Source organism: Alexandromys fortis, unplaced genomic scaffold, assembly GCF_014885135.2.
Source record: "Alexandromys fortis isolate MF-2015 unplaced genomic scaffold, M_Fortis_MF-2015_v1.1 scaffold_41, whole genome shotgun sequence".
In the NCBI taxonomy this organism is placed as follows: Eukaryota; Metazoa; Chordata; class Mammalia; order Rodentia; family Cricetidae; genus Alexandromys; species Alexandromys fortis.
This window is the reverse complement of record NW_026067923.1, coordinates 1,255,059-1,281,324: the sequence shown is the minus strand read 5'-3', so window position 1 is coordinate 1,281,324 and position 26,266 is coordinate 1,255,059. Positions and strand designations below refer to the sequence as shown.

The 26,266-nt window shown below is 44.1% G+C and overlaps 1 protein-coding gene across 3 annotated transcripts in view; it reads right to left on the bottom strand.

Annotated features, from left to right (window-relative positions):
* Fndc3b (fibronectin type III domain containing 3B) overlaps positions 1-26,266 on the bottom strand; it is a 278,725-nt gene that overhangs the window by 121,594 nt on the left and 130,865 nt on the right. For all 3 annotated transcript variants that reach the window (XM_050142069.1, XM_050142070.1, XM_050142071.1), the window contains exon 4: positions 734-810. In XM_050142069.1, the coding sequence (XP_049998026.1) occupies positions 734-810 (77 nt within the window). The remainder of the gene's footprint in view (positions 1-733; positions 811-26,266) is intronic.

Here is a 26,266-nt window from a genome sequence, read left to right as displayed (position 1 = left end):
GGGGACTAGGAGCTCAAAGCTATCCTCGGCCACATGGTGAGTTCAACCTGGGCATTTGAGTCATAGGACAGATGGGAGGAAAATCCTAAAACAGAAAGTTCCACAGACAGAGGAATGTCATACAGACATTGGGCGTGTAACTGAACTTATATGTAGGCAGCCTACGGCTCCTTCTGATTTCTTCTGACTCTGGTACCTCAGGTTGCAAGACGTGGGAAGTGTCAACAGTGCCCTAAAAAACAGCAGTCTCTCCTGGTTACATACATTTCTTGTCAACTAAATCTAAGCAGAATTGCCTCTGTCAAATGGCCGATGACAGGTCTGTGGGACAATTTCTGATTAGTGAGTGATGTAGGAGGGCCCAGTGCACTGTGGGAGGTACCATCCCCTAAGCAGGGAGGCAGGGGATGCAGAAGAGAGACAGCTGAATTGTGGGTCTGGGAGCAAGACAGTTAGTAGGATGCATTCATGATTCTGCTTAGTTGCTTCCTGAAGTTCCTGCCTTGGCTTCCCCTCCATGAAGAACTGTAATTTGTAGGCTAAAATAAACCTCTTTTCTCCCCAAGTTGGTTTGGTAGTGTTTTTAGCGCAGCAACAGAAAGCAAACAAGGACACGATTCTTTTGTCAGCATAACTAAATTAACTCATGAAGGATGTTTCTTAAGTCTTGAGATGTATTTTGCTGGAAAAACAATAGTATACCAGTGAGGGAGATGCCAGTCAACTGCCATACCTGTGAGATATAACCTGGAGGCACATGGATGGGAGGGATGGACCCATTGGGCGACATCATGGGAACTTCAGCGGGGCCTGGAAGTTATAAGAGCAAAACATTAATAGGTGAAGAGGAACAACACACCGTCCAACGTCACCCTCGGGTCTGTAACATGCCATAACTACTTGAAACCATGGCTGAAGTAATTTCCTGGCTGTACAAGTCAAGGAAACAAACAAAACATATACAAAAAGAGCAACAAACAAGAAAGTTACAACCATCTCTATTAATGTTTAACAATCCCTACAGGCCACAGATTCCATAAACCAAAACTGTTCTGTCAAAGCCAGCCTAACAGGATGGAACCAAAGCTTTCTCCTCTTGACTTTAAGACACAGGGGAATAATTTAAATCTCCTCCTAACAAACGCCAACTCTACTTTTTATAAAAGTGTATTGTAACTAATACATGAACACATTTTTGAAGTGAATGTTTTTTGGTTCAAAAGCTCTTATAAGCATTGGATTTAAGATTTTATGTGATTTTTTTCAATAATTTATTATAAAATATCATTAATATGAAAGATATAACATCTTTAAAATACTCCAAAACCTACTGGGCCTGGTAGTAGAGTCCTACAATCCCAGCTAGTTGAGCTGCTATGGCAGGACAAATCACATGTTCAAAGCCTGCCTGGACAACTTCATAAAACCCTACTTCAAAATAAAAAGTTGTGGTGGGGAAGAATCAGAAATCTTTAATAAATAAATAAATAATTGAAAAAAAAGTTGGGTTTTTTTTAAAGGGCTTGGAGTATGGTTCAGTAGTAGAACGCTTGTTTAATCTATATTAATCTATATAAGATCCTAGTTTTAATCCTTAATATCATTAAAAAAAATCAAGCAACTGTTTTGGTCTGTCTTTCATTAAGTATGGAGAAAAATAGATCATATTTTAAAATTAAGTAGCATTAAGATTTTTCATGCTGAATAAATTTCTATTTTGCATAGTAAAACATTAAACTGACAGGAGCTAATTCAATGAATGCTTTGTTGTTGTTGTTGCTGTAGCTGTCATCTCCTCTTCCCTGCAACTGTTGTTTTAGAGACAGGGTCTCATGTAGTCCAGGCTGGTCTGGAACTCCCACTACGCCCAGTTTTAGGCAATACTGGGGATCCTACCAGGGTTTTGTGCATGCTACCCAAGCAATCTACCAACGAATCCTAATCACATGAGTAGGCAATCTAATGGATGGCAAGGTTAACAGTTACCTAAAACATAGTTTGGGTTAATGTTTCATCACAGAAAAACTGCCATACACCAAAAACAACTTGACTTCCTTACAAGGAACCTACAATCCAACAATTTCCCAAGTGAGGGAACCTTAGAACTTCCCGTCCATAGCTAGCTCTCCTATGGAGTTAGCAACTCTCCCCCCCCCCCCCCCCCAAAACCTATGTGTTTCACTAGGAGATGCGACTTCCTGGCTCCCCCCAAACCTATGTGTTTCACTAGGAGATGCGACTTCCTGGCTCCCCCCAAACCTATGTGTTTCACTGTGAGATGCGACTTCCTGGCTCCCCCGAAACCTATGTGTTTCACTGTGAGATGAGACTTCCTGGCTCCAAGCACTGTGCTGTTTATTCGCTTTCTCCTGGTGGGTGTTGAGCTGCTGGCAGTGACAACTGCAGAGCTGGAACAAAACCCAGGAGAAATACGCCACTTTACTTGGCAAATGGAGACCACCCTGCCACCCAATCACTGCATTTACAAGACAGCATATGCGCCTTTCACAGCACAGTGCTGCAGCCATCCCAGGAGAGGACGGGCGGGGCGGAGGGTGGGCGGGGCGGAGGGTGGGCGGGGCGGAGGGTGGGGAAGCGGGGTCGAAAGAGCACGAGCAGGTCTCCAAGCTCAGGGGAAGCAGCAGAAGGGGAGAAAGGGTGAAGGACAACACAGACACTCCCAAATGAGTGCTCACTGTAAGTTCATGGACAACACCTCATGTCACTGAACTCCGAGGAGCTCTATACTCACAAACCCGGTGGTCTCGTGAGTGTCTGTGACCAAAACCAAAAAGAGGGTGATGTGCACCACAAGTCAGTGGTGGAGCATTTTCAAAACCCCGAGTTTGATTTCCACTATGCCCGGCCTTACCAAAACTATGGATGTCACCATTTTATTTTTAAGTAGAATTAAACTTATATGGTAACCCCTAAGGGTGTTGGTTTCCAAGTTCATCTTCCTCACCAACCTCCACATTTTTAACACAGCCATCAAGATATAAGGCATTTCTTTGAATCCATATTTGAATTGATTCATTTAAAAAGAATCGTACTACCTTTGAAATCCAAAGATGAATGCACATGGTTCCACAGAGCAGGTTCCAGGAACATGAGCTCCCCCAGTTTCGGACCTGTGTCCTTGAACAGTGAGCTCATTCAGCCTCTCTGAGCCTCACTTCTTAACAGTTGTTAAGTGAAAATAAGAACGGCTACTTCATAAGGGCAGGATTAAAAACTGAATGCATTAATACCTGCAAATGTAGCAAGATCAGAACGAGCAAATATCTCTTCGGGATTACAGCACATACGAAGACCAGCTGAGCTAGCCAGGTCATGGACTGAGCAACACTGGATTTGTGGACTTCCCATCCATAGTCAGCCATTGCTGGGTTAGCTGAACCGCAGCCTCTAAGTTATTCTAATGAACTCCCTTTCTCTATCTAGAGTCATTCTATACGTTCTGTTCCTCTAGGGAATCCTGACTAACAACCAGCCGAAGTATGATAAAAACTGCTACTTTGCATGCTAATTCAAAAAAAAATCCCAAAATTTAAATGTAAAAAAGTTTAAATATCATACATACACCTAGGCATGCTAATTCCTCTAATCCAGCGTGTATGAAGCATAGGTAGGATGACTGGACTGCTTGTGAGCTTGAGACCACCCTGATTTACACAGGGAGTTACTGGCCAAGCACACCTACCTAGCATGACGGTCTCAAAAGAAAACAAGCTACGGATCCCAAAGAGACAAAAAGAAAGAACTTGGGCTTCCATTTGAGATCATATGTAATGATTAATTCAAAACTGATCACAGAACTAAATATATTCATTGACTATTAAGTCATGGATCTAATTTTCATGGAAGAAAATCAGACCTAGTCTTTGAGACACCATAAGTGAGTCAGGCACAATGCCACAAGCACAAGGCACAGAGGAAAAACGGAACTCAGTCAAAATTAAAACCTTTATGCATTAAAGTCACTACCAAGAAAATAAAAACTGTATAATGGCAAAATACAAATCCCATTTGAGAATAGATTTCTATCTAGAATATAAAGAATTCTTACACATCAACAAAAAAGAAAAAATACAATAGCTAACTTAAAGATGGGAGGAGGAACTGAATAGACATTTCTCAGAAGAATCCCAAGAGTCACAAGCAGCACTTGGAAAAGGCTCAGCATAGTCAGTTAGGAGGGTTTGGATCAAACCGCAGCAAACAGCCTCCTGATGCCCAGCAGGGCAGCTTTGTTAACGTGGATGGGGTGGAGAATATGTGTGTTGATATGAAAACAGAGGAACTGAACTTTGTATATTGCTGGGGAGAATTCAAAGTGAGAGCTGGAAGCTGTACATCCTCACAAAGTGAAGCACAAAACTGTCTTATGAGCTGATGTCTATGGGAAGCTAACTTGGCTTACACAGTGCGGTCCAAGGCAGCCAGAGCTAGCTAACATGTTTATGAATTCCCCTACCGATTATATACCCCAAAGGTACTACAGCAGGTACTCAAATCACTACCTGCATGGGCATGTTCACAGTAGCACTGTTCACAAGAAACACAACCAAAGTATGGGCCAGGAGATGAACAGGCCAGCAAAACGTATGGTGTGCAAACAACGCAATACTATCATCTATAAAAGGCAATACAGCACTGACACGCAACTGGTGGGTGAACCTCAGAAACACTCAAGTCACCACTGTCATGCTGTCTGTGATTCTAGTTACATGAAACATTAGGAAGAAAAATCAACCCACAGAGGGACATTGATTATAGCTCAGTGAGTGAATGCTTGTGGAAAGCAGAAGAGGACCAAACAGCTGCCCGATGGATAGAGAGTTTCTCCAGCAGTGATGAAAACGTTTAGACAGAGATGGTGGTCACATAGCACAGAAACTAGGTAAACGCCAAGAAACTAAAAATAACTAACTATACATGCATTCACTTTACTGAAAAAAGTAATACTACAAATAAAACACTATGCATATAACCAATGACAGGTAAGACAGCAGAACTTGGACACAAAGACGTAGGGCATGCTGGGGCAATGCTAGTTCCAAACACTGCTAGGTAGAGACTGGAACATCCCATCTGCAAGCAGCTAATGTCTTCAGGGTGGACACACAGACCTGTTAATAAGGCCGCAATCACTGATGCAAGCTCGTGTCCTCTCAAAGTGTCATTTCAGATGCCAGGCACTGAGCACATCCCTTTGGCAACAGCAAAGTGGAGAGGGCATACTGCTCTCTCCAACATACGGTTTCTTCCCAAAGACCAAAAGTTGACTTGCAGAACAAAGCCCTATCCTGATAGAAGCTTGTTTGTGTCTGGCCTCTGCTGCTGCAGTTTCCCCAAGAGGAGAGCACCTGATAATTCCAGGGGTTGCTCTGAGGACAGGACAGTGGGACTCAACAGCACCTCTGCAAGTCTGGTGACTCGGCAACTTTAACACTGCATCTAAGAGAGGCCCAAATGATGTGAAGGAAAAGAATTCCAGCAGAAGCACCAGCCACAGAAACCAAGAGAGCAAGTAACTTGTTTTGCCCTTCAGATTTTTTCTCCCAGTACTTCTATTTTAGCTGCAAAATTATATCCTGTTTCAGATATATAAAAAAATACAAATACGTAAATTATAATTTAGACAACGAGAAACAAAAAAGCAAGAGGAGGTTGTTTTCCTTCATTTGGTATCCCTATATCCCTGATCACAACTCCCTATCTCCCAAAATTCCCTGTTCTTGTTCCAGTTTCTAGGAAACCTTCGAGAGTTGGGTGTGCCTAGCTGTCTCAGTGTGTTGGGACAGCTGGATGTCAAAGGGCCAGTCCTTGCTTTCTGAAAGTGGCTCTCCTACACTGAACACTGGCTTTCGGACAAGAATTTCTACTCTGGCCCAACCACTGTCCTTAAAAGCGAACAACAGCAAAGGCTTCCTGGAGCTTCCTCCTCAGGTAAATCTCTACCAAGAACCCATGCTTTGCGGGGCAGGGAATTCAGAAGCAGGTCACTGTCATCTTCTCAGAAGACAAAAATTAGGGCCCGTGGTCTGTCGGCCATCTTCTCTTCTCAGAAGATGGGGCTCAGAGTCTGTGGTCGGTCTGCCCTGTTAGTTTAAAACCTAAATTTTCTTTCAAAGCACTCCTCTAAGAACTGAGTTATAAAACAAGGCAACAAAAGATGAGGGTTTAGCTCTCACATAAGACTTGGGGCTCAAATCTCAACTTCCTTTAGCTTAAATAAACTCAAGACATCTATCTACATCACTTATCATCAAATGGCCTTAGACTTCGGTGTTTTAGAAAAATCGACATAGTTCCTTGTGAATATATCCTACTTCAATACATCAGTAAATATTTTATTGATTTCAGTTCAATAAACATTATGCAAGATGTGGAAAGAAAAGTTTTCCGAATTCAACAACAGATCCATAAAAACAACCAACTACCACACAAGGCTCAGCATTTTTTTAAAGAGGCAAACAGCCTTGGGGTGGCAAGGTAGCAATTACTCTTAAAGCAGCTGAGGAATATTTAAGGCCCTCGCACTGGCAGCGAACAATAAAGGAGTTGGTGAGCCATTTGCTGCATGAACACTGTACTAATACAGGTTTCAAAGAACTGGATTTAAATTCAGAACTATGAAAACAAAGCCTTAAGACTGAACAAAGAGATCAGGGCCCAGGGAGAAGCCTGTGATGGAATCTTGAACTCCAGGCTTCCAAACTCTCTTTGGCATGTTCTTGAATTCAGCACACCTTCGTTACATCCAATGTAGGGTCAGGCTATACAGGAAGCCCATGGTACAGTGACATTAAAAAAAGGGGGGGGGAGCATCTCCATTCTTAACTGTGGAGAAAAGAACAGAAATCAGCAAGGCACAAAGAGGGAGGGGCCCTGAGGTTTGTTACAGACACTGAGTCTCAGCATAGACTGCGCTTACAGTCCAGATGTCTCTAGCAGATGTTCTTGGTATGTCTAAGCAACAGAAACCATGAAGGAGTAAGGAAGAAGACCCAAGGGAAAAAGTGCTGGTTAATTTTGGGGAAAACGAAAGACGGTTCATTTTCACTCCCAACTTGAATCAAGCTGATTTCTGAAATTGTGGGGTCCTGTTCTTCATGCTTTGAACCACGTTAGGAATGAGGCTCACCAGCACAGTGTGTGCACGTAGGACATCTGTCACCATCTTATCAGATGTGCCAACAGCACGGAAACTCAGACTTCCTGGATTGGTCTTCCATGTGAGACTGGGGATGGAGTATGTCCATGGATTACCTGTTTACAGGGGAGCCAGGACCCTGTATGCTTCAGATCTCTGAAGAATGACACAGATGCAACTCAACAGTGCCGAGGAAGGGTTTCTGGTGGATGAGGAAGGGCTTCTGAGGGACACTGCACATCTACAATCCCTGTGCGCAATAATCACAACTGAGACAAAAAGCACGTCAAAGCCATGCGCATGTGTGAGTGTGTGTCCATCTGTCCTTGCATGAGGGATGTGTCATACAGTGCATACAGCTGTGTGGACACACACATGTGGAGGCCAGAGACCGTCCTTACACGCACTCCCCAATCACTCTCCACTTTAAATGCTGAGTTTTGGTCTCTCACTGGATGACTGATTTGGCTAGTCTGGTTAGCCCGCTTGCCCTGGGACTTCCCCACCTCCACTGTCCAAATGCTGGGACCACAAGTGGGCTGCCTTCCCTCCATCCATGTGAGTACCAGAGGTCAGACTTGTGAGGCTCAGTTTAAAGCCAGCTCCTCCCAGGATGTTTGTCTGCTGCCTACTGGGGTATCAAGTAGAAAGATGCTCCTCATACACCATGCAGTGCAAAGGGACATTCACTGTTCAACTAATGTTGACTCAAGGGGGGTTCCTAGAAATGGTGTGAAGAAATGGGTGCTCTAGTGATCTTACACATTGTAAAAAGCTTTCCAACGTTGCCCCTACGAAATAAGGGTATTTCAATTACATTTGAATCACATCGCTGACATGATGGCAAAAGACCTTGTCTCCAAACAAGGCGGAGAGGCGAGGGCGGACACCGAAAGCTGACCTCGGCGCCCACACATACATCACACCACACACACTGACACACATTTGCACATAACACATACAGCAATGCAAGCACAAAAGAACAGCAAACTTCATGAACACTATGAAAAACAGGTGCACACAGATCCTATATGTACAGTTCATTTGTAGTTACTTAAAGTCCAATAAGCTAAGACTTAAATTTCAGTCTAGTATTTTAAAACAGAAGAAAAAGTTAACAAGATGTTAACAGAGTACCATAAATTTTATCCTGTTAATGGATATTTAATTTAATAACTTCAACTAACAGAGATGAGTGTAATTTGTCTAAAAATAGTGCCCCAGCTTTCTGCATAATAAATCAATTACTGCGCTTCCATAGCAACAGAACGGGAGTTTATATAACATAAAGTAATAAGCGCTATATTAAGAAGACTTTGCAATTATTGCCTTTCTTTCAATGATTATTAGCTCCTTGTGATAGTTCAATACAAAAAAATATGAGCCTAAGTACAAAACAGACAAGCAATAATAGTCTTTCAGAAAATTATTTGAGCATATGCTTATATGCATCTATAGGATGTACTAATGTGTTCATGTGGTTCTGTACGTGTGTTGAACATGTGTGTGTGTAGATGGACTGATGTACTCATGTGGTTCTGTACACATGTACGTGTGTTGAACATGTGTGTGTAGATGTACTGATGTACTCACGTGGTTCTGTACACATGCATGTGTATATGAACACGCATATATGTGTCTGTAGGACGCACGAATGGACCTTTTGGACCATTTGGTTCTGTACATATTCATGTGTGCCTGTGCAGAGGCAAGTAAGTCAATTCAAAGTGTCTTTCTTGATCACTTCCTACCTGGTTTTCCGAGAAAGGGAATCACAGAGCCTGATGCTCTCCAACTGGCTGGACCAGCTGCCCAATGAGCTCCAAGGATCCACCTGTTTTCAACCCCTGGTGCTGGGGTTACCACACATTCTACCAAGCTTGGCTGCGATTGGCTCCTGAGGATGTGAGCACAGCCTTTCATGCTTGTATGGTAGCGGCATAGTCTCCTGAGTCCAGGATCAGTCAGTAAAATCCTAACATGTTTCTGTCGATAGGGAACGCAGCCGCACACTAGCAGCCTCAGTACTCTCGAGACTGAAGGCTAGCCCCCAATGGCGGCTTCATGTCTTGAAAGAACACACAGTGGGTCAGATCTCTGGCCACAGTAACTCAACAAAGGAGGATGATATCCGGATAAAGTGGAAGCTAGGAAGACAGGGGTCGCCCACGATCCTGCAGCAGACCTAACAGCCTCAAAATGTTACATGTCTTATGAATGTGTGCAGTTCCTAAAACTCTGACTCGCAACAATAAAAATAACACAGTTTTATTCCACACTTTGAGAAATCCAGTATCTTCTAGTCTCACTGAGCCAGGGAATCATTAAGTACTGTCCACTAAATGATACTATCTTCTCCATTGGTTTGCCACTTACAATAATGCACTGTACCCCACCCTCTAGGAGAGGGATATATGGGAGGAGCTTAAAATAGACACGGGTATTGCTGTCTGAGGGTGGACAGTGTGCACCTGTCTAGGACAGCTCTAACCACAGTTAGTTCCGGCTACTACTGCCCCGGTAGTGGCTGGGAAAACTGCTAGATTCTCTTAATTGTGCTCCAGAGCACTCTCTGCTTCTCTTCTTCCCCAGCCCCAATCACACTGTTCCTACCAATGTCAGTCACAGAGGAGAAAGTTCTTCACAGCTCAGAGGCTTCAAGGAGTGAAAACCAAGTCTTTCCCTTAAAGACTAGGGTACAGGGGTAGAGTATATAAATGTTGGAGTTTTGCTAAGCTACCAGTGCTTCAATTTTACTAGATCTGAGGAGGTAGAGCTTATCAAAACCTACTAAACAAAAGTAGACTGAAGGAATAGTAAACCCCACTCTCTGACACACAAACTGTATATGCGTGTGCATGTGCACACACCTGTGTGTGTTCAAACTTGATACATGATCCACAGGCTGTTCTGGTCACTCTTCTTCCCTTGCAAACCCTGTTGCTAATTTCCCAGCATCCCTCACTGTGGGGCGAGACACTGTGTGGGGAGTCAGAAGAACTGGGCAAGGGTAAAGGCTTTCAAAGGGTTTGTTACCAAAAACTCATGTGAGCTCAAACAGTGAATCCCAGACGTTTCTGGTAGCTCTTGCCCAGGCGGCATCACGTGACTTCACTGTAGCCTTGGTTCTGAAAGCACAACTTTGCACGGAGCAGACTGTCATGACACCCCACGCCAACAATCATGGCCTGAGGCGCCTGGGCTCAGAGCAGAAAAGAAAGCATGAGGAACGTGGTGACTTCAATGAAGAAACGGAGTTTTCTGCTCTTATAAAAACACAAGGGTCTAATTATGGGGAAAAGTCTTTATATTTTCCTACAAAAATCTTCAGCATGTGTGTGTTTAGATGGCAGTGGTAGCATGTTTGATTTTTAAAACCCTTGTCTGGATTGCTGATTCGAATTTCACTTTCAAATGTTATTAAATGTTCAGGTTTAGAACAGAATCTTCATCCATTTCTAAATTGACTCTACACACATTTCTGCTACTTCGTACTACATATTTATGTAACATTGTCTGCACTGACAACTTTAAAAATAAAAGTATCAATTGATGACGAGAAACCTTGTAGATACTTATATAAGGCCACCTCAAATATTTAGCCAGGCTAATTCTTTATTTGGAAAAAAACCCAAGCATATCTATTTCATTAATATGCACATTTGCTTGTCTTTAGTAAATAGTAAAATTATGTGCACACTGAAGAATTATCTAAATATAGTTCTTACCAGTTCATGTCTGGTTTGTATCCCTGGCTTAAATACCCATGTAACAAGGTTGTGCAAAACTTCTGATAAGAAAGGACCAAGAGAGGAAACTTTAAAACGCCTGGTTTGCTTGACACTCACAGAGAGGGACACCAATAACATCGTGAAGCATCTCCATTTCTACTCCTGAGTGGCTGGGGTACAAAGTGATACTCAACAAAACACTTCCTATCTCTTGAGCTTTCCATGGTAATTAACATCCTGGCCACCTCTGCAGGTGAACCCATATGTAGCTGGGAAGGCCAGCAAGCAGCTAAGAGCAGTACTGTAGCAGTCTCGGATGGAGCCTAGAGTGTTGGCGCTGACACGTCTGTGGTGAGGGCACCCTCGCTCTGTAGGCCAGAAAGAAGCAGGACCGAATGGGCACAAGCAGGAAAGCTTGAGAGAAGAGCAGAAAGCTCAAAACAAGGGTTCCAGCAGAAAACCACGGTTCCCTTCTACACTATAATTTCTCCTACAAAACACAAAACTTGAAAATAAATCAGTTCAGCTAAAACATCTGAAGAAGTTCTTTGTATTCAACAAGTTTGCAAAAACAAATTCAGATACAATGCTTATAAATTACAAAAAATTACGATATATTATGATCCAATTTTATTTCTTTACAATGGATTTTTTCAAACTAGATCGCTATAAATACATTCCACAACAAATTTTGGTTTCTGATGAGCTCCTAGAACTATATTAATGTTTGGCTTAAGTTTTTCACACCCAGCTATTTGGGAACCTAATCCCCTGCAGAAGAGCCACAGGACTTCCTTTGACAGGTGCTCACAAGAATGCCTTGAGCACCTCAGATGACTGGCACCACTGCCCCTCATGTCACTCCTTCAGGAAGTCACCTCAGACCATCCAAGTGCAGTTAGCCTTGTGTCCCCTTGAGAAGAGCGAGTTACACTCTCCAATAATCGTATGACTGTGCAGTAGTGAAAACAGTCTGGAAAAGTTCTCTATCTCCACAAACACATACACACACACACACACACACACACACACACACGCACAAAGTCAAAACCCTATGCAAATACTCTATTCTCTTTCTATCATGTAGAAATACATGGTTGCACAATTTACATACCATATATATTACTTTCTATGTGTGTGTATACACACATGCATGCACACGCACACATGTGAGCTCACGCACATGTGCGTGCATACATACACACACGCACACACATACCTCCTGACCTTGCTCTCAGATACTTATAATGAACAATTTATTTGATGCTCAAACTCAAACTGCCAATGAGCTCTGAGTAAACTGAAATGGCCAGCATTACCTATCAGACCACAACACAATTCAATTAATTTATAATCAACAACAGGGAATGAACTAAGCAGTAAACTTATTTCCACAATAAAAACAGAAAGATTGATTCACCTACTGAATACAGTATTTAAAGTGATCTTAGCTTCATAAATGCTAGATTCTGAGTATTGATAGACCCAAAACCTACAGTGAACTACACATTCCAAACCCTCAAGGGGAGAAGCATAAAGTCCTGGTCGAGAAGAGCACAGTGGTCTCCGCTGGCCAGTCCCCACCGCACAACTGCAGCACGGGTGCCAAGACCACGCCCCTACAGACTGCACCTCACACTCCACCCCGGGCCTGGTACTAAGCCTCTGTCTATGCCTCAGTCTCCCCCATCCCTAATCCAAAGTGTTCTAGAACCTAAAATGTTTCAAGGTCAACAATGTGTGGGCACTGATGCTTTAAAGCTCTGGATCTGAATTTTCAGGTTCGGGAGGCTCAGTTAGTAAAGTCACACAACACTTAAAATTCAGATACTTCAACATCCTAGGCATTTGGGTGAGAACAACCGCCCCCCCCCCCAAGAGAATCAGTCTCTCCAGACTGGTACTGTTTCAGCCAATGAGATGGCATGTATCAAGTGCTCACGCGCTCAGCTAGCTGGTGTCATCATCACAGCCACAGCTAGAGCAGACCTTCCTCTCCTGGCCTAGCCGATACAGGCCAGAGATAAGCCATCAAGGCTTTGGAACTGCACACTTCCAGGTACAGGTATTACTAGATAAGGAAAACAGCAAGTGCTTTGCCTACAGAGCGAGTCAAGAACTGTTTACACCAGCTGAGCATCAAGAGTGAGGACTCACTGAGGAGACCAGGCAGTGCGTTTTATTGCTGAATGAGATTCTCCTCTCCACTCATAAAACCATTTGGATCTTGCAGTCAGCTACAGAAAGCCCCCTGTGTTTTCTCCACAATGCCAAGCAAAGCTCGCCCAGAGCAATAACAGGTACTTAGTAGCCTATTCAGGTCAAAATAAATAAGCATCTTGTTGTGTGCTCTCAGAGACAGTCTATAAACAGAACTGCCGCCCTGCCCTACTCAACAAGATTTCTTGATTTTAAAACCCAGAATGATGGCTAACCATCAGGGATAGCAATATTTTCCCATACATCAAGATCTCAATTTATATAGCAAATACTAGACTTTACCAGAACATACAATTACCATAGACTTCGGTACAGAATGTGACATCAGAAAACTCATTTCATTTCATTCTTGTGTACCATAAACTCTGAAATATAAAGGGGTGTTTACAAAGCAACAGGAACTCATATCAGAAAGTCTTCACACCTGAGAATTCTTCAGGCTGATGAAAACCTAACATCTACTCAGTAGTACATGACAAGCGTATTCTATGTGGTGGCAGGGCACTACTGTGCTTCGGGGTGTGCCAGATCCAAGTGAGCAGAAACACACCACTCCTTGGAAGATCCCTGCAGGAAGTTTTATTTTGCTTAGGAGAAATCAGGACTATTGATACGATTCTATTTGCTAAAAGAACCTGTTTATTTACAAAAACTGGCTACAAGGAGCTAGCAAAAACGCATTTCAATGGAGCTGTCTCTTCCTTTCTTCTGTTCTCTCCACTCCTTTCTCACTCCCCTTGAGAAGTGTCTCTGCTCCATATTTGGCTTCTAAGGGCCTGATGAGACCCTGGATGCTACAGTGAATGCCTGAAAGGATGCTACAGTGAAGCCTGAAAGAAATATTCCTCTCTCCCTCGCTTTGACTCAGAAAGTCTGAACACAACAGGATCCATTCAAGGCGTGATGGAGTGCCTCACAGAGGCGGCAATATGTTCCCAGTTGGCAAACAGAGACCTGTTTGGACAGTGAGCAGGACCTATCCACTCAGCAAACACCAGCTTCCCAACGGGTTCAGAGAAGAAAGAAGGAGACGTTCTAGGCCCCTTTTTCAGACTCCAACTCCAATTTGGGACAATCTTTCTAAACAAAACGCTTTTGTTCCCAAAGTCACAATTTAGTGGGTCCCAACTGCTTTCCTAGAAACTATGCCCATCTATTTACAATTGCACTGGGGCCAAAAATCATTTGTAAAGTTCTGAAAGGACAAGAGTGATTTCCATCTGTATAGTAACAGACAAGGAAGGACTAGGAAGCTGCATGCCGGGCAGCTAGGACGCGGCTGGAAAGCAAAGGATCACGGAGGCGTCCAGGAGCTCGGGAGCAGAGGTGTTGGTAGTGCTGCAAGCAGGACATAAGATCAAAAGAGAAAATGAGTACGTGAAAGCTAAGCAAATCCTGGTCAGGTTATGTTCCTCTGTGGATGTAGTTCCTCTTTCCATACAGATTTGCAGAAGAAAATCCTTACTCGGCTTCACTAAAACGATCATACAGAATGAAATGAAAGACAGAAATTCTGGGTAAAAGTCCCACTCAACCCATTTTCGGCCGGTCCTGCAAGACACAAGTCGATGCACATGGAGCACACACTTGCCTGGGCTCTGCGTGCTGGGCACGACCTGCTGCCGCTACCAGTATACCCAATGCCAGAAACCTATCACAATAGCCTTTTGTTAACACAGAGGCAAGGACTAAAATTTGGACAACCTGGGCCCTAGCTCAGTGGGTGCTCACAAGGCTCTGAGTCCAGCTGCCAGCATTGCAAACAAGCAAAGGATTTCCAAGGTTTTCACTTTGAAGATAGGGTAATGAGAGAGGAGAAGAGAGAAGAAAGAAAGGCCATCTCTTCCAGGGCATAAGGGGCCTCACAGTCTTGAAGACATTCTCATTACTTTAGTGTTGCTTCCTCATCGATGCAATGTGTAAAGGGAAAATGTCAGAGTCCAGACAACTCCCACAAATGTATTTTAAAGAGAACATTCTAACTGGGAAAACGACGGCAGGTCAGTGGTCTTTTGTACACAGAATAAGCAAAAGCTTTCATACTTTTAAAGAGCTATAAGAGAAATACAGAATACATGCAGCAGGACTATATGTCCTCAAAGCACGACATCTTGTCCTTGCCAGAATCAGCATGCCAATCCCTGCACTAAGCGACTACAAAGTCTTAAATAACAATTCCTGGTTCTGCCAGAGACAAATGAAGAATGCATTTTCAAGTAATGCTTGTTAGAGTCAGAGGCCTGAGCCCTGTCGAAGATGAAATGCAAGCGTCAGAACAGAGGACCCAGCTAGGAATCCGCTCACTCGGCAACAAGCAGTTATGAAGACAACTCTAAAACTTTACCATAAGGCAAACGCTTCATCCTCTGGAAAGAGACCTGATAAATCCTACAACTTGAAGAATTCCTGGCTTATAACAGGCAGGGAAATAACCGCTTGCCTCTACAAGAGGGTATTCACTGACCCAAGTGAGAAAAGGGCCGTGAAGAGAGTGTACCCAGGTGGGAGGGGCGTTACTGTACTGTCTGGAGTTCACTCGTCTTCTTGGAGAACATGCCAGAGGTAACACAGACCAAACAGGAGACATCCAAGGAGAGTGCTCTGTCAAACACGCCTCCTCCCGTAAGATGCACACGGGCATCCTCAGACAGACCAGTCTGCACCCACTCCTTCTCCTTCCATAAGATGCTCACTGGCATCCTCAGATAGACCAGTCTGCACCCACTCCTTCTCCTTCCATAAGATGCTCACGGGCATCCTCAGACAGACCAGTCTGCACCCACGCCTTCTCCTTCCATAAGATGCCCACAGTCATCCTCATACAGACAAGTCTGCCTACATCTCCTCCCATAAGATACACACAGACATCCTCAGACAGACCAATCTGCACCCATCCCCTCCCATAACATGCCCACAGGCATCCTCATACTCTGAGATGGGACCCTACTGTCTTACTGAGTATATCAGATGCCTGACTGTTAGCTTCCGGTCTCTGTCTCCTATATCCCTGCAGAAGCCCCGAGATTACAGCCTTTGTGTGGGCCCTAGGGTTTCAAGCTATGGACCTTAGGAATGCAGGCAAGTACTTTTACCCACTAAAGCATCTCCCCATCCCAAGGAGTCAATTTTCAGAAACCAATTATATATACATGTATGTGAGTACATATGTATATATGCATGCATGGATATGAAATTCTAAATATAACTTCTAGCCAAGATATAACATCATCAAAAAACTTAAAGAGGGTTACCAGGTAAAAGGTAAGTCGCACCCAGTTAGCACCAAGCTGCCAGTGCACTACAAGTTCCCACAGAATGTTCCAGATACTGGATGAGAAAGGCACTAAAATATATATTTTGTATATTTGAAAGTCAGCTTTATCTGGGCATTTTGTGCATTTGCTGGTTAAATGGTTCCTTTACCACAGAGACGAAGAAGACATTAACATCTGTTAAACAGCTGCCAGCACACAGCGCTTGCAGACAGGAGGGTGAGAAACTCTGGAGAACAGGGCAGCTCATGTCATCAGAACTTTGTGCAGAGAATAGTCTAGAATGAGGGTTCATGACCTGGCTGGAGGCTGCTGCTGGCCAACTGCAGGGAATCTGGGGGAGACAGTCACCCAAGGACTGCTGCTCTTCTTCAGGAGGTCACTTACCAAGTAACTGGCCACGGTGCTGCTGGGAGTGCCTACGCAAAGGCCACCCCACTGCAGACGCTGGCTTTGTGGCATGAAAGTAACTAACTGTCATTTTCTCTTTTTACAGAGAAAGAAACGGTTGGGGAGATGGCTCAGCTACCACGGAACTCTGGATTTTACCCCAAGTCACTAGTGATAATTGCTTGTAACCACAGAGCGCGGAAGATGGAGCTAGGAGTATTCCTGGGATTCCCGGGTCAGCGTGTCTAGCTGAATTAGTGGGTCAGCCATTTAGGAGACCCCATGTCAAAAAAAAAGTTAATGAAAGGTAAAAGCTGTAGGACACTAAAGGTTGACCTCTGGTCTCTAGGCACATGCACACACATGTGCACCTGTACACACATATGCGCACGCGTGTGCACACGCACGTGCACACACAGAGCGTGGCAGGGAAGAAAAGAGACTGACTGACTGACTGACTGACTGACTGACTGACTGACTGACTCCAAGGGCATGGAGACCAGCCAAGATGGAACAGGAAAGCTCCGCCCTGTGTGAGCCTTCCCTGCGAGGTGCTTTGTCAGGACATAGACTCTGGGTCTGGTTCCCAGAGGAAGGTACCAGAGCTCTTCCCTGTGGCAACTGTCAGGGACTGGCAGAAGCAAAGCACTCTAAGAACAGGGCCAGAGTAAACGGCCACTCAAGGACATGAGCATGAGAATTTATGAAGTTCTGTTCATATAAACCCACCAAGAAGCTGGGCTGAGCTAACAAGGGCTATTCAGACTCAGACTCTGCCTGTGTGCACAGTGAGGAGATTATGGTGGCAATGCCTACCCCGTAATAACCCTTTAACTGAAAACACGAGTGTACATAGGTAGAAAGCACTTCAGCTATGATTCACGTGACTGGAACAACTGAATTTTTTCCAAGGTGCGACCAGGATGATGGTGTACTTGGGGCAGCTCTACTTGCCCTCACTTGGCAGGCTAAAAACACAAACAGTTCTTGTCTTCTTTCTCTTCCTGTTCCTTCTCCCCCACTGGAGATACCTAACACGGGGAAACTGAGCCAGAGTGGGACAGGGAGACATCTGAAAGGGAATCAGAGGAGGCTCACATAACGAAATGAGAGGTACAAAATGCTGGTCCTAGGAACACAGCATCCATGACAGAGCGCTGCTCCTAGGAACACAGCATCCGTGGCAGAGCGCTGCTCCTAGGAACACAGCATCCGTGGCAGAGCGCTGCTCCTAGGAACACAGCATCCGTGGCAGAGCGCTGGTCCTAGGAACACAGCATCCGTGGCAGAGCGCTGGTCCTAGGAACACAGCATCCGTGGCAGAGCGCTGGTCCTAGGAACACAGCATCCGTGGCAGAGCGCTGGTCCTAGGAATACAGCATCCGTGGGAGCAAATTGGCAATGGTGTCAGTCAAACGGGGTAAAAGGGAGATCTTTGCAAAGTGACAAGAAAGAACCAAGAGGTGAAGCTGAGGAAGCACTGTGGTAGTCACAGGCACAAGGGGCCATACTTACCCCTGTTACCAATATGGGGAGAGTTTCAAAACCAAGCTTGGCACAGTAAAAATAAAATAAAGACGCAATGTCGTGCAACACTTGTTTTTTTATAAAGTGCTGGATCATTTCATAAATTCTGATACCAACTGACAAAAATAATTTCATACTTTCTTCCTCACCATCTCTGTCTATCATTCCTCTCTGCATCCCATACATGCTCCCGAGACCACTAATAAATGCAGAGTGTGGTGCAGGGAACACATGCCTAGCCCACAGTTGCTGGGCTCACTACTAGCAAGGATGGCTCTGTTCCATCACTGATCTGACATCTGAGTCATGACTTAACTTACAATAACTTGGACTTCGCTTTCTGTCAGTTTTCACAAACTCAGGTGAGTTTTTCTCCTGATCAAGACTTATTTGTGGCCTGGGAAAAAAATTCTGTAAGGTTCTTCAGAGCTCTGGTTAGCAACCACCGAGCTAAGGAGTCTAAAGGAGTCATTACCTCACCAAGGCAACCCAAGAGCATAGCAGGTTTCTTAGCAACAGGGTAGTCACAGTAACCATTCACCATGGTGTGAGAATTAGGCTGCCCACTCTCTGATGTGGGAGTGATTTCTTATTAATAAAGAAACTGCCTCGGCCCTCATAGGACAGAAAATTAGGTAGGCGGAGTAGACAGAAGAGAATGCTGGGAGAAAGAAGCTTAGTTAGGAGTCGCCATGATTCTCCCGCTCCAGACAGACGCAGGTTAAGATCCTCCCTGGTAAGCCAGCTCGTGGGCTACACAGAATATTAGAAATGGGTTAGAACAATATGTAAGAGCTAGCCAATAAGAAGCTGGAACTAGCCGGGCCAGGCAGTGTTTGAAAGAATACAGTTTCCGTGTAATTATTTCGGGGCATAAGCTAGCCATGCGGGCGGCCGGGTGCCGGGGATGCAGCCCTACCGCTCCAATTTCAACAACTCTCAGTTGAGGCCAGAGCAACATTTTATTTTTTTTCATTTTCTATTTTTCATATTTTTTATAAAGAAAACAAACTATCTTTTCTTTTTATACATACCAATCCAAGTTCCCACTCCCTCCCTCTCATTAAATCTATAGACTCAAGGTAACCCCAAACTGGCAAAGTCCCATGCAATCCATCTATGAATACATGTTGTTCTCAGATTCTTTGGTGTTGGTGTTTACAATCAGTTCTAATTCTTCCAAATGTTTGTAATACCTTTCTTTTCTCATGAAGCCAGGTTTATGCTCAAAATTACATTCTTTCCATAGATTATTCTCCTACAGAGTTATAAGTATCTCAGATCATTTCGATGAGTGTACTTTCTAGGAGTGCTGGGGGACTCAATAGCCTTTAAGACGCCAGCCCGCTTTGAGCGTGGTCACATATACCATAAATGCCGACAAAAAGCCTGCCTTGAGCCTCTTGGCTGTTGGATTTGGGTCCAGTTCCCAGCGCACACAGAGGACTACAAATCACTACTCTTTCTGTGAGTTCATCCCCTAATAAATAAACCTTTGTTATACTCCATTCTGGGATACTGTGGAACTTTTCTGTATGCCCAACGTGGGGCTCGAACCCACAACCCTGAGATTCAGAGTCTCAGCTTTACCGACTGAGGCTCCATTCCAGGCTACTGTGGAACTCTTTTGTAGGCCAACACAGGAGTTGTGAGGCATCATTTGAAAATGGCAAAACAAAGCCACCAAGGATTCTAAATTCCATTTCGCAAGCCAATAATCTTTTTTAAAAATAAAGTTATAATGCTTTCAAATTCCTTCCAAATCCCTGAGAAACAAAGAATGGCAGTTTACTATGAAGGCAGTATGCTATGTGCAGAGCCATTTGCCTACATATTACAGAAGACTAATAAATGTTCTCCATACAAAGAGACACAAATCCGAATTTGTATGAATGAAAATGTCAAAAATAAACATCACATATTGTATGAGCTGAAATATGTCTATTTTGAATTTCAATCAAGGATTACATGCACTACAGGCCTAGGTGTAACTGTACCTCTGCTATGAAGAAACTCAAGAAGGGGGTTAATGTCATGAGATCTCTAACTCATAAAAAGCACTGTGTTCCACAAATGTTACTGTTTGACGCTGGGAGCCTCTTCTCTGTCTGTCCCACACTGTGGCGGAATATTCCTAAAGACGCACAGGCCTTATGATTCAATGTGACCATCATCACATGTGTGCTACACGCCTGTCCATGCCTTCCTCTCTTGACTGTCCACGCCTTCCTCTCTAGATGGGTGAGCCTGTTCAGACAAGAGCCCCACTTTATGTCACATGTGTGCTACAAGCCTGTCCGTGCCTTCCTCTCTAGATGGGTGAGCCTGCTCAGACAAGAGCCCCACTTTCTGTTTCCATTACTTTTACAGGGTTCTCAAGAGGCCTGTGGAGCACCTGCAAACTCTGAACCTTCAGCAATGGCTGTTGGGTAAATAAATGTATCCATCAGTATTCAGTTACAAATGCGGAGCTCCAGGCATGGTTGTAAACTTTTGTCTGCTCACCTGTAACCAGTCTTGACCCTAAAATGTAACCATTTTTTCCACTCACTGTTTGTTGCTCACTGTAGTTCTTTTTTTCAAAGGATGATACAATTTTGGAAAGACTGTTGATCTTTCTTTTGTGACAATAGCTGCTATTCTCACACATGGGGACCTTTTTAGAAATCAAAAACCTCTTTCTTTGCAACTCAGAGTGCCAGCATGAGAGAAGCAAAGACACCTCACCAAGAAGGACCAACGAATCAGGCATCCAAATTCAGTCCCTGTCCCTCTTGAACTGAGGACAGGCAGTAGAGGTGCCAAACATAGCCTCAGTGTTGTCATGGGATCTGGGGAACAGGAGAAGACCCCATGAAGAAGGTTGCAAGTCAAGAAAATAAGAAGCACTCCAGAGAGGCAGCCTGCCAAGAACCATGCGTGGAACCCTCTGCCACACAGAAGCGGTCTTGCAACTCTCTTATACTTGAGACTAGCAAACTAAAAATCCCCAAAAACTTCTGAGTGTCCAAGCAGTTAGATGGCATAAAAGACACAGAGAAGAAGAAAGACTGAGGCCCAAAATTCAACAAAAATAACACAAAGTACCGGTTTAGAGAAACCAGATGAGAAGGGCAGAAATAAGATCTCACAAGCCCACTGCACATTTAGATGCTGGCCACTGGCCAATGAGCAGCATTCTTTATGATACCAAACGCTCTGCATATACTTCTCCGAGTTCGGGATTTAAAGATACCGCTCTTTCTGGTCTAGAGAATCTGCACTGGATAAGACCACAGGAACCGATACTAAAGCGTCCCAGTGCTCTGCAACAAAACCCCTGTTAGCCCAGTCAGCCCTAGAGCTTCTGGGTTCTTTATGGGAGAATCTTTGAAACTGCAAAGTCAACCTAAACTAGAGCAAGCTCATCCTGATTTGGATTACAACAGCAAGTCTTCTGCCACTCAATCTCCTCTTCCCTCTGAACTCAGTGCTGAATTTCTTATCTCCTCAAAGTAGGAACTACGAAGGTTAAGTGGGAAGAAACTGGAGGTCTGGTGACATCCATGGCCCCTGGGCCATCCTGGCTTCATTTCGGGACAGAGCAGGCTAACCCAGAGAGCACCACTCAGCCCCCCCAGGACCTGAGCGACTCTGGTGAGCACACCAGTCAACCTCAGTGCACTCCTAGGAGCTGGCAAGGCTGTACACAGCTAACTTTTCCTGTAGAACAAACTATGAGGGGAAATTAGACAAAGTTTGATGCCACAATGAAACCCGTTATTTTATATGCCAATTGAAAATAAAAACAATTTAAACAGTAACACAAAGAAGTATCAAGTTGGACCCTTTGTTTGGATGGTTTGCCTAGTTCCTGAGAAACTGGGCTCTCCTGCTGACAGCACAGGACAGGGTGAGAATGGCCTCAGTTCTCCCGTGATTGATGAAGACAAGGAGTTAGACCCCAGCCAGGTAAAGAGGGTGTTAAATAAGCATCGTTATCAGCTAAACTAAAAACAAACTACCTCCCCCCTCCGTCACCCTCCCTCCCCCTCCCTCCCTCAATTTGCTTTCCCTCCACCTCCCCTCCCCCAACCCTCCTCAGACTCTGGCAGAAGCTCCAGTCATCCTGACTCTATAACCCGGGACAGGAAGGTTATCCAGCTGCTCTGGGCCTAGGCCCTTGGTCCTGAACACACAGGGAGCCAGTTTTACCCTAAGGGACCACTTCCTTCTGAAGCCAGATGATGTCTTAGGGGCCACAAGATAGTCTGTGGTGCAGGGTACAAACTCAGCCCCAGCTTTCCCCTATGCTGAAGAACTAGGGGTTAAGCAAAGCAGAGAAGGCTTTAATTTCCTGACACATCATCTCTCTAGGATGTTACACTAAGCAAGCCTAACGATTGCAGATGAACTAACTGTCCATTCCTACCAACATTTACCAGCACAAATTTAAAGATGGATCCACACAAAAGGGAGAGCTTCTGTCCTGAAACGGTGGAGATGCTGCTGCAATCAGATGTCCACTGTTCGGAGGAAACTCTCCCCTCGTTCTCAACGCTGCCCTACCTCTGGCTCACCTGTATGCAGTCTGCACTAACAACAGTGAAACTATCTAGTTTGAAAAGTCAGGGCCCAGCATCTGGCCAGCTGAATGTCTGCGCATTTCTTTCTACCTTGTGCCCTCATCCCCAACAGCAAGGTGGTTATCTGCTCTTCCAGTCTGTGTGCCCTGAGGCACAATCTTTGAAGGGTGAGGAATTCTCTGAGGCCTGTGCTAACGGGGCCCCACAGGGATGGTGGCATGGTCTAACATAAGGACCTAAAGGCAGGCGACCTGGCTTAGACTCAAATCCCCACTGTTGTGAATTCCAACAACCTGTTGAAGCCACTAACTTCATTGAGCTTCTCGATGTGCACAACAGAGCGCAGCTAGTGAGCAAGACCAGTGTCGGTGTCAGGGAATATAGATTCTGAACGTCAGGAATGTGACTATATTGCATAATTTTTAAAAAGGCAAAAAATAACACATCTTCAAAACTCTGATTTTCTGGAACATCACTTATTATTAGAGATAAGGCAGCACCACTTTCGTGCTCCAAAAATAGGACAGAGTACCTTGTTGCCATGGTGATCACTGGTTGAGATAAGAGCACCCTGCCACAGAAAATTTGGAATGAAAAGCAGGCAATTACCTATGAAGGGCAATCCAGGGACAGAGATGAACTGTGAGCTCCCTATAACCCTATCCTCATCGTGACAACTAATATTGTTACCATGACAATATTGCAATTAAAAACTTCTGTATTCTCTTTTAAAACATAACTATGATAGAAAAAGTAAATTATGTTTTAAAAATTAGAAGCAACTGTGAACATCACATTATTGTGATCAAAATGTATTATTTAGTCATGGTTACTGTTTCTCCATAGCAAATATTAATATAATGGAAAAGACAAAGTTCCCCAGTTATGAAAGCATAGCAAATATGTTCTAAATGCTATCCTGTCCTCCATTCCAAGGGCCCCTCTTCCAGTAGGTAAGGAAAACATCCAGCAGAGAAATGGTGATAAACAGAATAAAACCATGTCAGAAAGAAAATGAGCAGACAGCACTAAAAGGACTGTGAAGGAAGGATGCATGCAGAGCTGCACACCCACAGAGGGTGCACTGGCCCTGGGGGATCTAGAACAAAGGTCCAAAGCACAGACCATGCAGGGCGGGCAGTAAAAGTCCCAGACTCCAGCCCCACTGACCCCACCACTCTAACCAGGAGAAACTGCTAGGCATAAAATGCTGCTTCAAAATAAAAGCGGGAGGCTGCTGACAGGGCTCAGTGGGTAAAAGGTACTCACTGCCGAGCACATGGAGGCAGGAAAGAAGTGACTCCAACTAGCTGTCCTCTGATCTCTGCGTGGACACCATAACACTGGTGTGCACGCACACACATATACGTATGGGCAAACACATAATGAGCAAACATGAAGTAAAAAGTATGGTGAAAAAGCTAATGCAAAAGATGTGCTAAGTATAACTCAATGTACATTCTTTAGGTTGAGCTCTAATTTTGTTGGGTTTCCTTTGATTATTATTATTATTATTATTATTATTATTATTATTATTATTATTATTATTATTATTATTTGAGATAGGGTCTCTGTATGTAGCAATGACTGTCCTGGAAGTCGAGATATAGACCAGGCGGGCCTCAAACTCACAGAGATCCCCTGCCTCTGCTTCCCAAGTGCTGGGATTAAAGGCGTGTGCCACCATGCTTGGTGAGTTCTAATTAATGGTAATACACATATAGAGTTTGGTCAAATATACCTGGAATGTATCTTTGGACCACCACTCATCAGAGTTAACTTGAGAGTTATACAACTAACAAGCTCGTGCATTTTATTCAGTTTCACTGCTGTTTCTACCAAACATACTTGAGAATCCATCCATGCTATGTACATTTCATCATTTCTCTAATGTTCACCTATGACGGAGTCTCGGGCATCACACTGGAATGGTGACAAACAAAGCACATAGCATCACTACTCAAATGAGGCTCTGAGAGTCATGCATATGCAAATAAAGCAATTATTTTATTATTTGCATATTATTAGTACTGAACATACACAAAGAGGTCAAGTGTTTGTGTAACACATTTTCATTATTTTTTTTAAAAAAAATTATTAAAAAGAGATGACTTTTTTTTCTTTTAGTGCAATCTAGCCAGAACTGGAGTACACTTCTCTAATCCCAGTACCAGGGAGGCTGAGGCAGGAGGGTAGGATGCTCTGAACACAGAGTAAGATCCATAAAACTAGGATCGCAATACCTACATTTTCAAAAGGATAAGTTTACAAACACAGGAACATATGCATGCCTGATGCTTTTCATAAGATTTGCAGGAAAGGAGTGAAGCCTGTGTTTCCAGTTTTTGGCATGTTTGTGTCCCCTAGAGTTGGTATCAGGGCCAGTGCCTCTGGTTAACTGAAAGGGTTCTCCGCAGGAAGTGGTAAGTGTCACACAATGGGACCAGGATTTCCCGGTTCCTCACTCCCTGCTCTATTAAAAGTAAGATGGATCATAATGAGTTCTGAAACTCAAGTTACAGAGGCTGGGTGACCTAATCCACTCTGGTTACTGAGGATGACATTGAGATGCCGCAGTGAGGTGCTGGCTGGGAAGAAAGGTCATCTCCACTGTGACTCACAGGAAGTGCAAGCGAGGACAGGGCAGGGCAAGCTGCAGAAATGGAAACTCTTCCACCTTAACCCCTCCACCTTCCCTGTGAAAAGAGGACTGGGGCTTTCTCTTCTGAGCCACTGGGGTAGGATTTGGGGAACAGTAGGGGGAAACAGAGATCAGGAAACTGGGGAAAGGCATTTCCCCTCAGGGCAGGCTTCACGGAGTCTGTCAAGACTCTGCAGGGCTACAGGGGCGGCCAAGGAGTCTGGGGACCATTTCCTATGAGGTCACCGCATGGATCCTACCCATAAATCTTTAAATTCTTAACTGAACCAAGAAGACAAATATTTTGGATGTTTCTACAAGGATGTCATCAAGCAGCTGAAATTCCAAATTTGGCGGGTTTTTTTTTTGAGGGTTATGATGGTAAGGAGAAAAAGCACTTCAGTCTGAGATTCATTTAGATCAAAAAGAGAAAGATGAAGGGCACAGAGTCTATTGTTTACCTTCTGCAGTTTCCATAAACTAAACAGAAACTGAAAACAAAATAGAAAACTGACTGCACCTCAACAGAAATCACTGCCCCTTTGGTTGAGGGAAGAAGGGAAAAGATGAAGTAATGTCAAGAATGCTAAAGGCATGTTAATTCTTTAAGCCCCAACCCTCTCAACAATTCTCACATAGCTCTTTCTCTTCCAGTCTTTCACCTGAGATGCATATAAGAAATACTACCATTTTCTTAACAGTTATATTCTCTCTCTCTCTCTCTCTCTCTCTCTCTCTCTCTCTCTCTCTCTCTCTCTCTC